Here is a 16,004-nt window from a genome sequence, read left to right on the forward strand (position 1 = left end):
TTCAGAAGCTGAGGCCTACCACCACTGAGAATGAGGAGACCCTTGGTCCCTCTTTTCCTGTTTACTGTTCATGACCCAGCCGGAAGGACGACAGAGCTCAAATTTCATCAGCGGTTAATTCTGTCTTTGGAATGTTATTTTTTTTTCTGCATTGCCTGCCCACTGTCCAGTGTTGTAAGATTATCAGTCTGGCACCTCATGTGCATCTGCATTCCCTATTAAACCATGGTGATGACTTGTCTTGGTTGTAATGGGAGAACTAACGATGGTAAGTAACACTTTCCTGCTGCAAATGTGAAAGGCCCATCGTACCTTTTGGCCACTGTGATTCCAGCTGTCAATTTATTCTGAATCTATCCCATTTAGCACAATGGTGCTACCACACATCAGAATTGAGGGAGCCCCTGGAGAAACATGGGATGAATCTTTCTGCTCCTGCTGTCACCAACAGTTGCCTCAACAACAGGAAAATTGTGGTAGTGAGGGGGTGTAGCCTTACTCACTCTCTTTTCCAAACCAATCCCTAGATCTGCACAAGGATCTGGCCTGGTTGAGTGGACGAACAGTGACGTTGCTACGCCAGAATTCATTCCGGTGGTGTATGCTTCCTCAACCCTTTTGGTTGTGAATAGCTTGCATGGCCCATTCAATGGGTTATAAAGAGTTAATCACATGAGTGGGTGCTGGAGTTATCAAAATAGGGGAGGAGGTTCTTCCCTTTACAACATCAAGATCCACATTATCTGAGAATACAGCATTACTGAGGTGAAGAGTTTTTGTTAAGAAGCTGCCATGGTGAGATTGTTAGTGAAGGGCCTCTGTGACCATCGTCAATCACTGCCCCTTCACTAGTGAGTTAATCATATTCCCGTCATCTCTCATCACTTGCGTGACTGGGCCAGAGCAAAGAACAGAAAGTAGGACTGAGTTAGAAAGAGGATCTGCTAGATCTTTGAATAGGATTGGGAGAGGATCGTCAAAATTCAATTCAACATTATTTAGAAATTGTGTTAGTCATTATTTAAGTGAAATTTATTTAGTCGCCTTTCATCAAATCTGTACTGATCAGAGGTTCTGATGAAAAGTCCAATCCAAAATATTTTTACAATTGTTCGAATATACACTTATCCAAAACACCTGGAAGTGTTCATACCTTCAGGCCTTGCTGGTGGTCATTCAGTCTTTCGCCCATCTCAGCAAATGACCCCATCGCATCGTCCTCTTCCTCCATCTGGAAACCATCACCTAATGCGTAGAATTCGTCTTCGGTGATATGAACTCCATAGTGACCCTCGACTGCCAACCATTTCAGAAGATCACCTACTGTCTTCTTATGTTTTTGTAGGTGATCTTCTGTTGTTTCCTACAAATTGCAAAATCCTGTTAGTTTGAAGACGTGTTGTACTTTCCTGGCAGCAATTCCATATTCCCTCATCTATTTGCAAACCCTTGGGATTGAGGAGGATGTGAAACCACTTGAGTGGAAGATGCCTGTTTATAAACAGGGGCCATTCCACACCATTTCATCGGAATATGCACATGGGCAACACGTGGTCTTGCCCAGTCTTCGATCAATACGAAAAGGATGGAAAATACTAAAGACCAGCCTCCTATACACACACACACGGGCATCGACGGAATTCCGCTTCATCATTTCCCTGCTCATGTCTCCCTAACACTGCCTTCATTTCTCGGGCCCCTTCGTCTAATCCCTCCCCTTTCATTTCAAAGGCCTTCTCTGCGTCTAAAGCAACTGCTACTGTTGGCGCTTTACTCCCTTCTACTGCAAGAATTAAGTTAATAAATTTACAAATATTGTCTGTTGTGCGTCTTTTTTTAATAAATCCAGTTTGGTCTAGATTTACCATTTTAGGTACATAATCTGCTAATCTGTTTGCTAATAGTTTAGCTATTATCTTATAATCTGTGTTAAGTAATGATATTGGTCTATATGATGCTGGTGCGAGTGGATCTTTCCCTTGCTTTGGTATTACTGTAATTATTGCTGTTTTACATGAATCTGGTAAGCTTTGTGTTTTGTCAATCTGGTTGATTACTTCCAGGAGGGGAGGAATTAATAAATCTTTAAATGTTTTATAGAATTCTATTGGGAATTCATCCTCTCCTGGTGTTTTATTATTTGGTAGTTTTTTTTTTATTATCTCTTGTATTTCTACTATTTCAAATGGTTCTGTTAATTTATTTTATTCCTCTATTTGTGATTTTGGTAGTTCAATTTTAGTTAAAAATTCATCTATTTTGCCTTCTTTCCCTTCGTTTTTAGTTTGGTATAATTGTTCATAAAATTCTCTAAAGTTTTCCTTAATTTCTTTTGGATTATATGTGATTTGTTTGTCTTTTTTCCTTGATGCCAATACAATTTTCTTAGCTTGTTCTGTCTTAAGCTGCTATGCTAGAATTTTGTGCGATTTTTCCCTTAGTTCATAATATTTCTGTTTTGTCTTCATTATGTTCTTCTCCACCTTATATGTTTGTAGTGTTTCATATTTTATTTTTTGATCTGCCAATTCTCTTCTTTTAGTAGTATCTTCCTTCATTGCTAATTCTTTTTCTATATTTACTATTTCCCTTTCCAACTGCTCTGTTTCCTGATTATAGTCCTTCTTCATCTTGGTTACATAACTTATTATTTGCCCTCTAATGAACGCTTTCATTGCATCCCATAGTATAAACTTATCTTTCACTGATTCCGTATTTATTTCAAAGTACATTTTAATTTGTCTTTCAATGAATTCTCTAAAATCCTGCCTTTTAAGTAGCATGGAGTTTAATTTCCATCTATACATTCTTGGAGGGATGTCCTCTAACTCTGTTGTCAATATCAAGGGTGAATGGTCCGATAATATTCTAGCTTTATATTCTGTTTTTCTTACTCTATCTTGCATACGAGCTGATAACAGAAATAGGTCTATTCTTGAGTATGTTTTATGTCTACCCGAATAATATGAATATTCCTTTTCCTTTGGGTGTTGTTTCCTCCATATATCCAAAAGTTGCATTTCTTGCATCGATTTAATTATAAATTTGGTTACTTTGTTCTTTCTGTTAATTTTTTTCCCAGTTTTATCCATATTTGAATCCAAATTAAGGTTGAAATCCCCTCCTATTAATATGTTCCCTTGCGTATCTGCTATCTTCAAAAAAATATCTTGCATAAACTTTTGATCTTCTTCGTTAGGTGAATATACATTGAGTAGATACCAAAACTCCAAATATATCTGACATTTTATCATTACATATCTCCCTGCTGGATCTATTATTTCCTCTTCTATTTTAATTGGTACATTTTTACTGATTAATATAGCTACTCCTCTTGCTTTTGAATTATATGACGCTGCTGTTACATGTCCTACCCAATCTCTCTTTAATTTCGTGTGCTCCAATTCAGTTAAATGTGTTTCTTGCACAAATGTTATATCAATTTTTAATTTTTTCAGTAAATTTAGCAGTTTCTTCCTTTTGATTTGGTTATGTATTCCGTTAATATTTAAAGTCATATAGTTCAACGTAGCCATTTCAAACTTTGTTTATCTTCCCTTTCCGTTTCTCCATCATCACCTTTCCTTCTTATCCATTTCTGTTTTCTTGTTTTGAACACTTTATAAGACAACATTTCTAAAACATCAAACATTTTCCTTATTCTCCTATTTAAAACTTCTTTAACCCCATTCTCCCCTCCCCCTCCTGAGTTGCCCTTTATCTCTTGTTGGGCAAACATATCTCCCCTCTCCATTTGGATTTGCGAATTCACTCGCAAATGTCAACTGATTTTGCAGTGACCGTAACTCATCCCCACCCAGCCCCCCCGGAAAAGATTTCAATTTTCATATGTAACAAAGGTCACTCTTTTAATTCCCTCCGTATTCCCTCTATTCCCTTTCATTCCCTTATTAATTCTTATCTATACTCTATATATTTTCCTCTAAATACGTATACATTCATGTATACACACACACACATCCTAGGACCCTGGGGATCCAATCTTTTATAAATTCTCTCATATTCTTGCCTTCTTCATCTTCCTTAAGGCCCACTATCTTTATATTATTTCTTCTAATGTAGTTTTCTATTATATCTGTCTTCTGAGCTAACAGCTCACGTGCCTCTTTAACTTTTTTATTAGATTCTTCTAATTTCCCTTTTGTCCTCTACTTCCATTTCTACGATTATTTCTCGTTCTTCCACATTCTCCACTCTTTTTCCTATCTCTGATATGACCATTTCTATTTTATTCATTTTTTCTTCTGCATTCTTAATTCTTCTTTTTATCTCATTAAATTCTTGTAATTGCCATTCTTTCACTGATTCCATATATTCTTTGAAAAAAGATACATCCATTGTCTTGCCTTTCTCTTCTTCTTCCACTTCTTTCTGTTCTTCTTCTTCTTCCTCTGGATTGACCATCTGTTGTTTCCTTCTTTTCTTTTTACCTTCTTCTTTCTTGTTGTCGTTATTGTCTCTGTTCTGCACCAGCTGCTGTGCTGCAGGTGTCTCTCTCAGCTGTGGAGATCGACTCCGCAGCTGTTTCCCCCTCCCGTCAGTGTGTTTTTTTTCTTGCGCGGTTGCGCACTTTTACTCGGCTCTGCGAGCCATTTTTGTAGTCCCGAGCCCGGGACTTCCACTGACCTGAGGGAGCGGGCTTCTCTCTCCGCGGCGGGCCTCCTCGGACAGGTAAGGCCTTCACCTTCTTCTTCCGATGTTTTTTCTTCTTCTCTTCTTCCCGTTGTTTTCGACTTTTCTCTCTTCGCTGCCATTTTCTTCTCACATTTACTTTTACTTTGTTTTAAATTTTAATCTTGTACCTTTGTGTTTTGTGCGTTTTTTAACTTTTCCGGAGAGGGCTGGAATTCCCTGACCGGCCACTACTCCATCACGTGACTCCCCCCATCTGGATCATCTTCAGCTGTCATCATTTTCTTAGTCACAGACCTAGTTACCGCACATGCAGGATATATCTCACCATCCTCTCTAACCACATCCTTACTAGGCCAATTTGTCAATCTTAAAACTGACCCAACTTTATTCTCTGACAAATCATTCCCCAGCAAAAACGAGACACCTTGCATGGGTAACTCCTATTACAACAGTTCCTTTGACTAATTCTGAATTTAGCACAACCTTGTGAAGCAATATTGACCCTACCTCATCTCCAACACCTTTAATCAAAGTTGTCTCCTCTGTGTCTGTCCTTTGATCCACAGTTAAAACGGTTTCTAACAACAATGACTGAGCAGCCTCAGTATCTCTAAGAATGTTAACTGGAACCTGTGGTTCTCCCTCCTTCATTGAGACAAAGCCCTCTGACACAAAAGGCTTGAAAACATCCATGACCTACTGATCAGGTTATGCACCTCTGCTCTCCTTAAATTCCACTGTTTCTGTATACATGGTTCTGGTTAAACCTGTTTTTACCTTTTCTGTTTCAAGACTAGACAGTCACACGACCAGCTTTCTTACACAAATGGCATATAAATACAGAAGTTCTGTCCTTTCCTACCTTTCCTTCATCTTTTTTCTGAACATTTTCTCCAGACTTTATTTCAGCCCTACTATCCTGCTCCATCCTAACCTTATGAACAGGTTTATTAATCTGGTCCACATGAGCTCTCTGAAAATGCCTATTATTCTGGAATGTCCTTTTGTGAGTCTTCCTCAACAAATTTTCCTTCACATGTAATATTTCACTATTATAATCCTCTACGTTTGTACTTTTCTCATCCAATGTTTAACTTCAACAATTTTCAATGCCTCAGAAATAGCCATCAGTTCCTATTTTCTCACCTTCTGCAGTTCTGCAGGTGATGGTTGTAACAAAAATGTATCAACATCCATTGCTGCAGTTTTTCCAGACACAAGCTTTCTGTTAGCTTGTAAAAATAGCCTGCAAAAACATCCCAATCAACTAATAAATCATGAAACTGCAATGTTCAAATCCTAAAGGATGAGCCCCCATAAAATGTTACGGAGTCCAGATGACCCCAAAAACCAGTAGCAATAGATATGCACGACAACACAGGGTTATTTAAACAAAAGTAGTTTAGAATTTTATTTGAACATGAAAACAGAATTGAACTTTAACTTATTACTTAACCTACCTAACCCACTTAATCCGCCCTCAAATACTAAGTGCAGGTGAGTGTAATGTGTATTGAAGATTAGAAAAGTTCTTTGGATCACAGTCCTGGTTGCAGGCAATTCTTGCAACAGTGCTCATACATTAGCATTAACAAAGTTCACCAAGCTTTGGTGTTTAACAGACAAATGGTTACCACTCAGAAGGGCTCTTGCTGGTTTTCAGAGAGAGAGATTCCATTTCCAGAGCATCTGCAACTGATTTCTTCTTAATTAGTCTTTCTGACAGAACTTGCCCCCTTCAGGGTTCTCCGGATGATCCTTTTTCTTTCAGGTCATCTTTCAGACCACCAGTCTTCTCCTTTGACCAGGCAGCCTTCCAAAGTTTGGCAGCTTGTCCCTCTGGAACAGATTTCTCTGACTCCTTCTCTCTCACTCCCTCCCTCTCTGAGAGCAAAGCTGTTCTAACTCTGCTTGCTAACGCCACATGCTCTCCTAGGCAAGCTGTATGTGGATACTTTGTTGCTCCTTTGCAAAAAGCAGGATGCAATAATCCTGCTAAAATTCTGGGTTTTCAAATGTGTGTGTGTGGAAGCTGCTCGAGTAATTCATTCCAAGCTACCTCTAAAACTCTTGTCACACTGCACATTCAGAGATCTGAGAAGAACCCTTGGCCGAGCCAACTTTGCTTGAAAGTAAACAACAATCACTAGCGATCTGTGGTCGTCTCAGCCTTCCTTAAGATAGGTTGCAGACACCACCTTATCAATTAGTGCATTGGATCAGGTAGTGCCGGAAATACACAGTGAAGCCACTGTGTGGAGATTTCACAGAAATACAGTTTAGAAGCAGGAAAGGATCAGATGTTATTGAACAACAATGAAAGGAACTATTAGCATGTGGTCTACAAAGTAACCTTCTTTTTGTATACTTTATTTAAAATCAAATTCAAAATCCACAATAAAATACATCATATTAACATACAAAAATTTCCCCCATATATACCCCCCTCCCACCCCCTCTCTTAGCTCCCTCCCATCCTCTACAACCTCAAACTAAAGAAACAAACCATCATAGTCGGGTTTGATGTCACCAATCAACCATGACATATTTAGACCCATACATTTCACAGAGGGACCCGCACATTAACAAAAATGGTAGACGGATGGCGTAAATTATAAGTTATCTTTTCCAATGGAATACATGATTGCAAGTCCATGTGCCATCTCTGAATACTTAATTCAATTTCATCTTTCCAGGTTATAGCTTTACATTTTCTCGCTACTGCCTATTCCAACTGAATAAATGCAATTTGAAATGTATCCAATTTCATTTCCAAACCATTTTACTTCATATGTCCCAATAAAAATTCCATAATTCCATTCAGAAAGGGTTTCACCTGATCACCTAACCATACTGAATGTAAAAAAGACCCTATCTATTCCCCACATTGAAAACACATATCCAAAGAGATAAATCTATACCTCTTCAACTTCTCAGGTGTTAAGTAAAGTTGATGAATAAAATTATAATGAACGAATCTTTATCTTACGTTTACTGGCTTAGTCACACTGTCCTCACATAATGTCATCCAATCATCCTGAGAAATTAAAACCGACAGATCCTTCTTCCTTTTACTTCTCACTTTATAAATATCCGACTTAGGCATCTTATTTTGTAATAAAGCATACATTTGTGTAATCAATCCCCTTTCCCCTCCTTCAATAATTGAACATTCAAATCTCTTCCTTCGAGGTAATCTCAAACTGTGTCCAAAATTATCTAGTAACAAAGTTGGTAACTAAGCATGGACCTGATCCATATTTTTCATTCCATCATTGATATGAAACAAAATTTCCAGCTTCATAACAATCTTCGGCCAAGATAATACCTTTCCTTTCCCAAATATTCAGGAATACGTGATTTATTTTTATACAAAGCTTATTTTAATACAAAGGGTTTTAGCCAAAATTTTGCCCTCAGCACCAATAGCAACGTTGGTCCGATACCATATTTCCATGAAATGTTTTAACACCGGTAAAGGATAATTTTGGAAAAGTTGAGCATTCCATTTATAAATAAACTGTATCATTCTTTGTTCATGAAGCTGAGCCATTTGGATTTTAGCCCAACGTAAAGATTCATGTGATCCAACCATTCTATTAATAAACTTGAATTGTGCCGCTTCATAATAATCCTGAAAATGTGGTAATTATAAAACTCCAAGTCAATTTTTGTATAGATACTCTTGCCAATTTACCTTTTCATAATAAAGATCTTCCCAGCACATGGAAATCCTTAAAACCTTATAGGAATCCCACATGTAATTGATTGACAAAAATACTGAATACGGGGGAAAACATTCATTTTAAAACACTGTCGTGATGGACACAACCAAGAAAGACTCAGCCACCACATTGAAAGCCATTAATGACGTTTTTATTCAAATTCAGCCCGCGCCCGCTTAAGGGCAGCCTAAGCTCAGTCACCTCGTGCATTGTGATATCAGAATCGCTGCCCCAGGCGTGCGCTGGGCAGGTGACTTGAGGCAGGGAGAAAACCTTGACAGCGCCATCTTCCCATGGCTGCTCCGCCATGTGGCGTTATACACCATGGGAGACTGCGCCGCCACATCGCCCTATTAAAGTTATCAGTAAATCTTTCCACCTATTTAAATCTAATTTAATTTTATGCTATAATAGTCTATAATTCAACTCATATAAATGATTATAATTATCATCTACATTTATCCCAAAATACTTAATTTTATCCAACCGCTTAAATGTAACAATATCTGCAGTTTGCAAAATCCATTCTTGTCAAAGGCATCATTTCACTCTTATCCCAATTAACCTTATATCCTGATAATGTAACCTTCCTAACGATTGCGTAGGATTTGTTAAATATATCAAAGCATCATCGGCAAATAAATTCATTTTATACTCTTCCTCATTTGCCTTAATATCTTTAATATCACCATCTTGTCTAATCATTTGCGCTAACGGTTCAATAACCAAAGCAAATAAAGCCGGTGACAAAGGACACCCTGTCAAGTTGATCTAGATAATATAAAGGAAGAAGATACTTGTCCATTTGTCACCACTCTAGCCAATGGATTTTTATATAAGGCCTTCACCCAACCAATAAAGAGTGGCCCAAATTTAAATTTTTCCAATACCTTAAACAAAAATCCCCATTTTACTCTGTCTGCAAGGTAACCTTGATTAGAGAGAGGCATTAGATTAGATGTATTTTTTAGATTTAATTTTTCGAGTTGTTTTCTTTTTCTTTTTATTCTTTTGTTTTGTACAATTTATTTCAATAAATGGGTTCACCATATAGATTATTTCTTATTACATTACAACTCCGATTATCTGAAAGGGCTGTGACCAACCGGCTGCTGCCGAGAGGCCGCTCTCCTGGACGACGGCAGGACAAGGGATTCTTCCAACCACTTGCTGGGAGTGAGTGGTGTGCAGTTTGATGGGAGAGTTGGAGAGAAAAGTCAATAGGGGAAGGTAAAGAAGGAATAGAAAAAGAGAGGGGAGGGAGTTACCTGAAACGAGAACAATCGATGTTCTAATTTCACGTGCAATAATTTTTTTTTCAACCTGAGAGGTTAGTTTGTCTCTGAAAAATATTTCAGATAAATGCAGATTCCTGATTTGTTTTGGATATCTTCATTTATTTGAATTTTTGTAAACTTTTGGATAAATGAGGATTTCAGCGAATCTGATTTTGGATGATTGGAGTTGGAGTGTAATTGTTTTGGAGGTTAACAAGTCATCGTGAATGTAGTTTCATTAACTTTGTTTTCTTCGCGTGTCCTTACTCATAATGGAATGAATTGTCACGTGGTTTTCAGATTTCTGTATGTATGCTTATATGTTAAACTCAATAAAAACATTTTACCAAGAACAAGCATGTGGTCTTGCAGGTAAAAGTCACAGTTAAAACTTAATGACTATTTTCAAATCCACTGCAAAGCATTATCTTCATCATGTGAACCATGGCAGTGAACAGAACAAAAGTATCTGGAAAAAGCAAGGCAAAACACCTTTCAGGATTGGCCCAATGAACATTGGTTCAAGGGTTGCTGAAGGCATTGCAACTGAACACATGGCACAGGGTCAATCCCCAGAGACATTCAGATTTTACACCTATACACTCAAGGCTGAGGTTTCTGACTTGAATTTGATGAAAGGCAAACCACAGATTCTTGGTGCATCTTTACGAAGAACACTCTTGTTTTGATTTCAGCCAGAAAACAAGGACTCCGGTCTTTCATCAGTCTTTCTTCCAGGGCAGAAACCAAAGGAAAGGGCACATTCTTCTGGGGGTCCTTGGTTAATATTTACTCTTAAATCACCATGGCAGAAACACAGAACATAGAACACTGCAGCATAGTACAGGCCCTTCAGCCCTTGATGTTGTGCCAACCCATATATTCCTTCCTAAAAAAAGCACTAAACTCTCCCTACTCCAAAACAATAAAGAGAATTTAATTCCTGCCTTTGACAGCCAATTGTTCCCAGAAGAAATATTAAAAATAATTATACTTCGAATGTAACAACAGAAAATGTTGGAAATAGTCAGCAGGTTGGTCACCTCCTGACTTGCTGGGAGTTTCCAGCCTTTTCTGTTCTTATTGAAATATCCAGTAATTCCAGTTTTATCATTTACACTTTAAAGCTTGGGGATCCTTTGTGCTGTGAAAGGAAAGAGAATGTTTTTCATTTTAATTTACAAAAATAAGACTATCTGGACCCATTTATTAAGTAGGAATGTATAAATTCCAAGTAGGATTCACTTGTTGATGACCTTGTTTAAGTTTCAGAATAAATGAAGCACCCAATCTGTAGATGCTTTGGAAAAAGATAAGACAAAGCATAACTGATTTACCAACACTGAATTGGAGATAATTAGCTGCGAAACACCAAACTCTCCTTATAGGATGAGTGTCTGATGTTTACGTGAGTAATGAACCTTGTGCACACAGTACAACTTATGTTCATTTCGACATTGCCTCATAGAAGGTTTCACACGTGACCGAGAGTACCTGCTGCGTGTTTTCTTCCCTGCGGTCGACATTGAAGTCTGACGATTCCTCCGCAGCAACTCGGGAATGAAACCACCTGCCTCTGATCTTCTTGCAGCAGTTGCACGTCATTCTTTTCCGAGGAGTGAGGGATCTCCTACTCTGCTCCTCTTCCCCAGCCACTCGTGCCACTCGTAGACAGCCCAAGGCATTGCCCATTCTCCTGCAAGTCACACGCGAGGTGTTTCCAGTGACGTGTGATGTAGTAATTCAAATACGTCACCACCGTGAGCCTCACTTGGCCAAAAAGCCCTGGTATTCGGCAAAGACTGTGCCACGCGCTCGCACCACGTTCAACCCTCACAATGGACACGACTGCAGTCTCAGCAACTGGGTTTGCTGGCTGTGTGATGTCATCAATGGGTTTATTGTTACACAATAATACAGAAAGACAAGTGAAACCATGGCAATCTCCCAATATTTACTCTCTCCCTATGATGTCACAATGAGACCCCAACCCCCCCCCACATTCTCGGAATGAATGTACTCAAGGGGCAGTTTATATTTGAGGGTCTCCCGCCAACCATTGTTGTCGGGGCAGCCAGGTGGACTCCTCTTGTCATTGCCCCTCCCTCCCAGGTAGTCTGCACCCACCTGGATCGGGTGCCAGGGGGCTATAAGGAGATCGGGGAAGTGATTGATACCCTCCTCTATGAGGGGGTGTGATAAGACAGCCCAATCTGGCCTGTCTGTAATAAAAATGGCACGTGGTGTATGATACTGTAAATTGGACAAATTCACTCCCCACCCCCCCACCCCCACCCCCCCCTACTCACTCTTGCTGCGGTCGTTTTCGATGTGGTTAAATTGGTGGAGGATATCACGGGCAGGGGCAACAAACCCTGGTATGCCGTGGTCAACATCGACAATGTGTTCTTCTCTAACCCATTAAGCCCCAACTCCCAGGACAATAGTGGAATCCTACACAGGTGTTCTGTGGGCACTGCCCTTCGGGCAGGTTGACCAGGACAGCAGCATTCAGGGGCTGAAATACCTCTCTTTCATTTATGGAACACCAGTGGATTGCACTGGCTTCTTGCTGGGAAGATCACATTCGGAGAGTACAGTTTTGGGTTGGACGTGAAGATGAATGGAAGATAGTAAATTCTGTGACAAAGAGCCGTTACGACACATTCACATCCTTCACCGTGCTGGAGAAAAGGTCAAGATACCGTAAACCAAAAGTTAACATCGCATAGTGATTCCCAAAATGGGTGCTGCCTCCCCTCTATGGGCATTTAAGAGACCCTTAGACTGGCACCTAGATTAGCGAATAATAGAGGGTCACAAGGCAGGAAGACTTTAGTATTTTAGTTTGGAACGAATATATGGGTCTGCACAACATTAAGGGCATAAGGGCCTCTACTGTGCTGTAGTGTTCTATGTTCTAATGACATCATTATTTTCACCTTCAAAGAATAGGCACCTGACCTGTCTTGCCCTTCTTTATAAATGTTCTGCATTTATATAAGTGGAGAATATACTGTGGTGATATGCTATTACTCCTCTAGGTCACCAGCACCACCACCTGACAACCTCATATATAAAGCCGACCAATCCTAGGCTCCTCCATTCTGACCTGGGCTTGCACAGAGGCAAGAACTTGCTTTATATACTTGTCTATTAAAACTAGCATTTAACTTGGACTCTGTCTAATGTGGTTGATGTTAGTCACAATTTAATAGACTAATATATATATATATATATATATACAGCTCCGCCTGTTAGTTAATTCAACGGAACCGGGATTGGCCGTGCAACCACCTGGGTTTCTGACTTACAATTAAGGATCGCGACAAGCACGGGCAGAAGGCGTACGACAAGTCGCCCTCCTGATCATGATCTACTACCAGCATCTCCTGGATGGGTTGCTAACTCTGAGACACCCCTAGCCAACCCCAATTTCCCACAGGGTGCACACGCTTGCCCAGGACCGAGTGTCCGCATGGCGAAGGGATCAGTTGGTAGGTGTCCACTCACAATCTGACCATGACATTAACCTTCCATTTGTTTTCAGGCAGCAGAGGAACACAATCTAATGTATAATAGGGACAAGTGTGTCTTTAGCACTAGGTAACTGGCCATCCTGGGATATGTGGTACAGAACGGGGAAAATCAGCCCAGACCCTGTCCGCATGCACCTGCTCCCAGACCTCCCAGTCCCACACTAACAGAAAACCTTAAAGAGATATTTGGGACATTTTGCATATTATGCACAGTGGGTCCCCAACTATGAGGACAGGGCTTGCCCACTGATAAAAGCCTCCGGTTCCCAACCTGCCCAGCAGCTGTCAAAGCCTTCACAGATATTAAGGACCTGACTGCAAAAGCAATCCTGCCATCCATAGATGAGACGATCCCATTCCAAGAGGAGACCGATGTATCAGATGTAGCGCTAGCTCCTACACTGAACCAGGAGGGGCGACCGGTAGCCTTTTTCTCATGGACCCTACAGTGGTCAGAGGTGAGAGACTCAGCAGTGGAAAAGGAAGCTCAAGCCATTGTGGAAGCAGTAAGGCACTGGAGAGATTATCTGGCATGGAAACCTTGTCAGGACCAATGATCTATGGCTTTTACGTTCGCCAACCAGAACAGGAGAAGATAAAAAAACAATAAAATCTTGTGCTGGAGGATAGAATTGACTACATATAATTACGACATTCTTTACCATCCAGGGAGGCTCAATGAGCCCTCAGATACACTGTCCAGGGACAACTGTGAGGCCCTCAACCACATGTCCCAACTGCAGAGCTTGCACAATGAGCTGGGCCACCCGGGAGTCACTAGACTGTTTCACTTCATAAGGACCCAAAATCTCCCATTCTCGGGAGAGGAAGTAAGGACAGTAAACAAGGGCTGTCCCATCTGTGCGGAATGCAAACTACAATTGTACTGGCCGGATAAAGCTACACTTATGAAAGCTACTAGATCTTTTGAGCACCTCAGCCTTGTCTTTAAAGGCCCGCACCCTTCCTACGACAGGAATGTCTATTTCCTTAATGCCATAGACGAATACTCCCACTGATCTTTTGGAATCCCATGTCCCCACGTATCGGCAGCCACAGTAGTAAAGTGCCTGCAATCCATTTTCAGCATGTGTGAGTACTCCAGCTATGTACACAAAGAGGGGTTCCGCTTTATGAATGCCGAAGTCGACCCAATACCTACAGGACAGAGGTTTTGCCACCAACTGCACCGCAAGCTACAGTTCCAGGGGAAATGGGCAAGTAGAAAGGGAAAATGCCTCTCTCTGGAAAACCATCCTGTTGATCTGAAAGGCAAAAGACCTACTCGTGACAAGATGGCAAGATGTGTTACCAGAGGCTTTACATTCTATACGCTCGTTATTGTGTACCACCACTAACACAACACCACATGACCATATGTTTTCCTTTATGAGGAAAGCCGCGACAGGCACAGTGCTGCCTAGATGGTTGATGACACTGGGACCAGCACTCCTCTGGAAGCACTGCCCAGCCCCACAAAATGGACCCACGGGTGGACCCAGTGGAGTTGAGCCAGGTCGAATCCCCACTATGCATTTGTCACATTCAGGGACGGACGGGAAGACTCGGTGGCCACCAGGGACTTCGCACCGGTTGCAATCGTGGACAATGTGGGAGACTCACAGTCCCCTATGGATCAGCATGAAGGCAACAGACACTAGGACAGCCAACCATCACATCACCCCAAAGGGCCCCGCCAAACAATACACTCCCAACAACCAGTACTCGTACAGAAAACCATACACCCCCTCCCACCCTGCAACCGACAGGAATCCCTACACCCCCTCAGCATACTCCCACCTTGCAACCGACAGGAAGCCCTACATCCCCTCAGCATACTCCCACCCTGCAACCGATGGGAAGCCCTACACCCCCTCAGCATACATCCACCCTGCAACTGACGGGAAGCCCTACACCCTCTCGGCATACTCCCACCCTGCAACTGACATGAAGCCCTACACCCCCTCAGCATACTCCCACCCTGCAACCGACGGGAAGCCCTACACCCCCTCAGCATACTCCCGCCCTGCAACCGACGGAAAGCCCTACACCCTGTCTTGGGTAAACTTATACCTCTCATTTTGTTCGTTTTAGATTGGTCACAGTGTTTGAGCTACCGAAAGAAAATAGACACACACACACCGAGAGCAGTTCAGTTTATACAAGGCTTTATTACTAAATTTAAATCTGAATTCACACTACAATATGCAAGCCCTTCCCAATTATACATCAACACCTGGACTGGTCCCAACTGCTGAAGCAAGGCAACGACTGCACATTTGTAGAAGGTTGTCGGGGCGCTGGTAGCAGCTTCTCCACCTCCCTCGACCGGGACGTTAGCTGGATTCTTGAAGTTCTTCTTCTTGCTGAGAGATGTTGCCACCTCTTGGAGAGTCTCAAACTTCAGCAGTGGGACCATGGCTTATATTACCCCAAAAGTTGTTTACTTCAGATCTTATCTCTTTGAATAAATGATTTAATTATCTTCAAGGTCTCCTGACAGTCTGCGACCAACAAAAGACAACTGCATCTCTGGGCCTCATGAGGGAAGTTGGATAATGTCTACTGATTCATATGCATCCCTGGGCCCCATAGTGTAAATTTAGATAATGTCTACTAATTCATATGCAACAAGCAGGTTCTCAGCCTTGCAGGAGCAAAGGCTGCAAAAGTAAGAAACATGGTTTAAATCTTCCATTACACACCCCCTCATCATGCTCCCATCCTGCAACCGATGGGAACACCCCCTCAGCATACTCCCACCCTGCAACTGACGGGAAGCCCTACACTCCTTCAGCATACTCCCA

At 41.2% G+C, this 16,004-nt stretch overlaps 1 protein-coding gene across 4 annotated transcripts in view; it reads right to left on the bottom strand.

Annotated features, from left to right (window-relative positions):
* The window catches only part of LOC138750506 (microtubule-actin cross-linking factor 1-like), a 28,795-nt gene extending 17,306 nt beyond the window's left edge, over window positions 1–11,489 (bottom strand). For 2 of the 4 annotated variants that reach the window (XM_069912583.1, XM_069912581.1), the window contains exons 1-2: window positions 11,153–11,489; window positions 1,154–1,363 (exon numbers count right to left, since the gene is read on the bottom strand). In XM_069912583.1, coding sequence (XP_069768684.1) covers window positions 1,154–1,363; window positions 11,153–11,350 — 408 coding nt within the window. In that variant the 5' untranslated portion in view covers window positions 11,351–11,489. Of the gene's footprint in view, window positions 1–1,153; window positions 1,364–6,290; window positions 6,436–7,645; window positions 7,909–11,152 lie in introns of those variants that run through there. The other 2 variants (XM_069912582.1, XM_069912584.1) reach the window with 2 other exon arrangements.
* Between the last annotated feature and the right edge of the window lie 4,515 nt (window positions 11,490–16,004).

The sequence above is a fragment of the Narcine bancroftii genome, unplaced genomic scaffold (genome assembly GCF_036971445.1).
Source record: "Narcine bancroftii isolate sNarBan1 unplaced genomic scaffold, sNarBan1.hap1 Scaffold_157, whole genome shotgun sequence".
NCBI lineage: Eukaryota > Metazoa > Chordata > Chondrichthyes > Torpediniformes > Narcinidae > Narcine > Narcine bancroftii.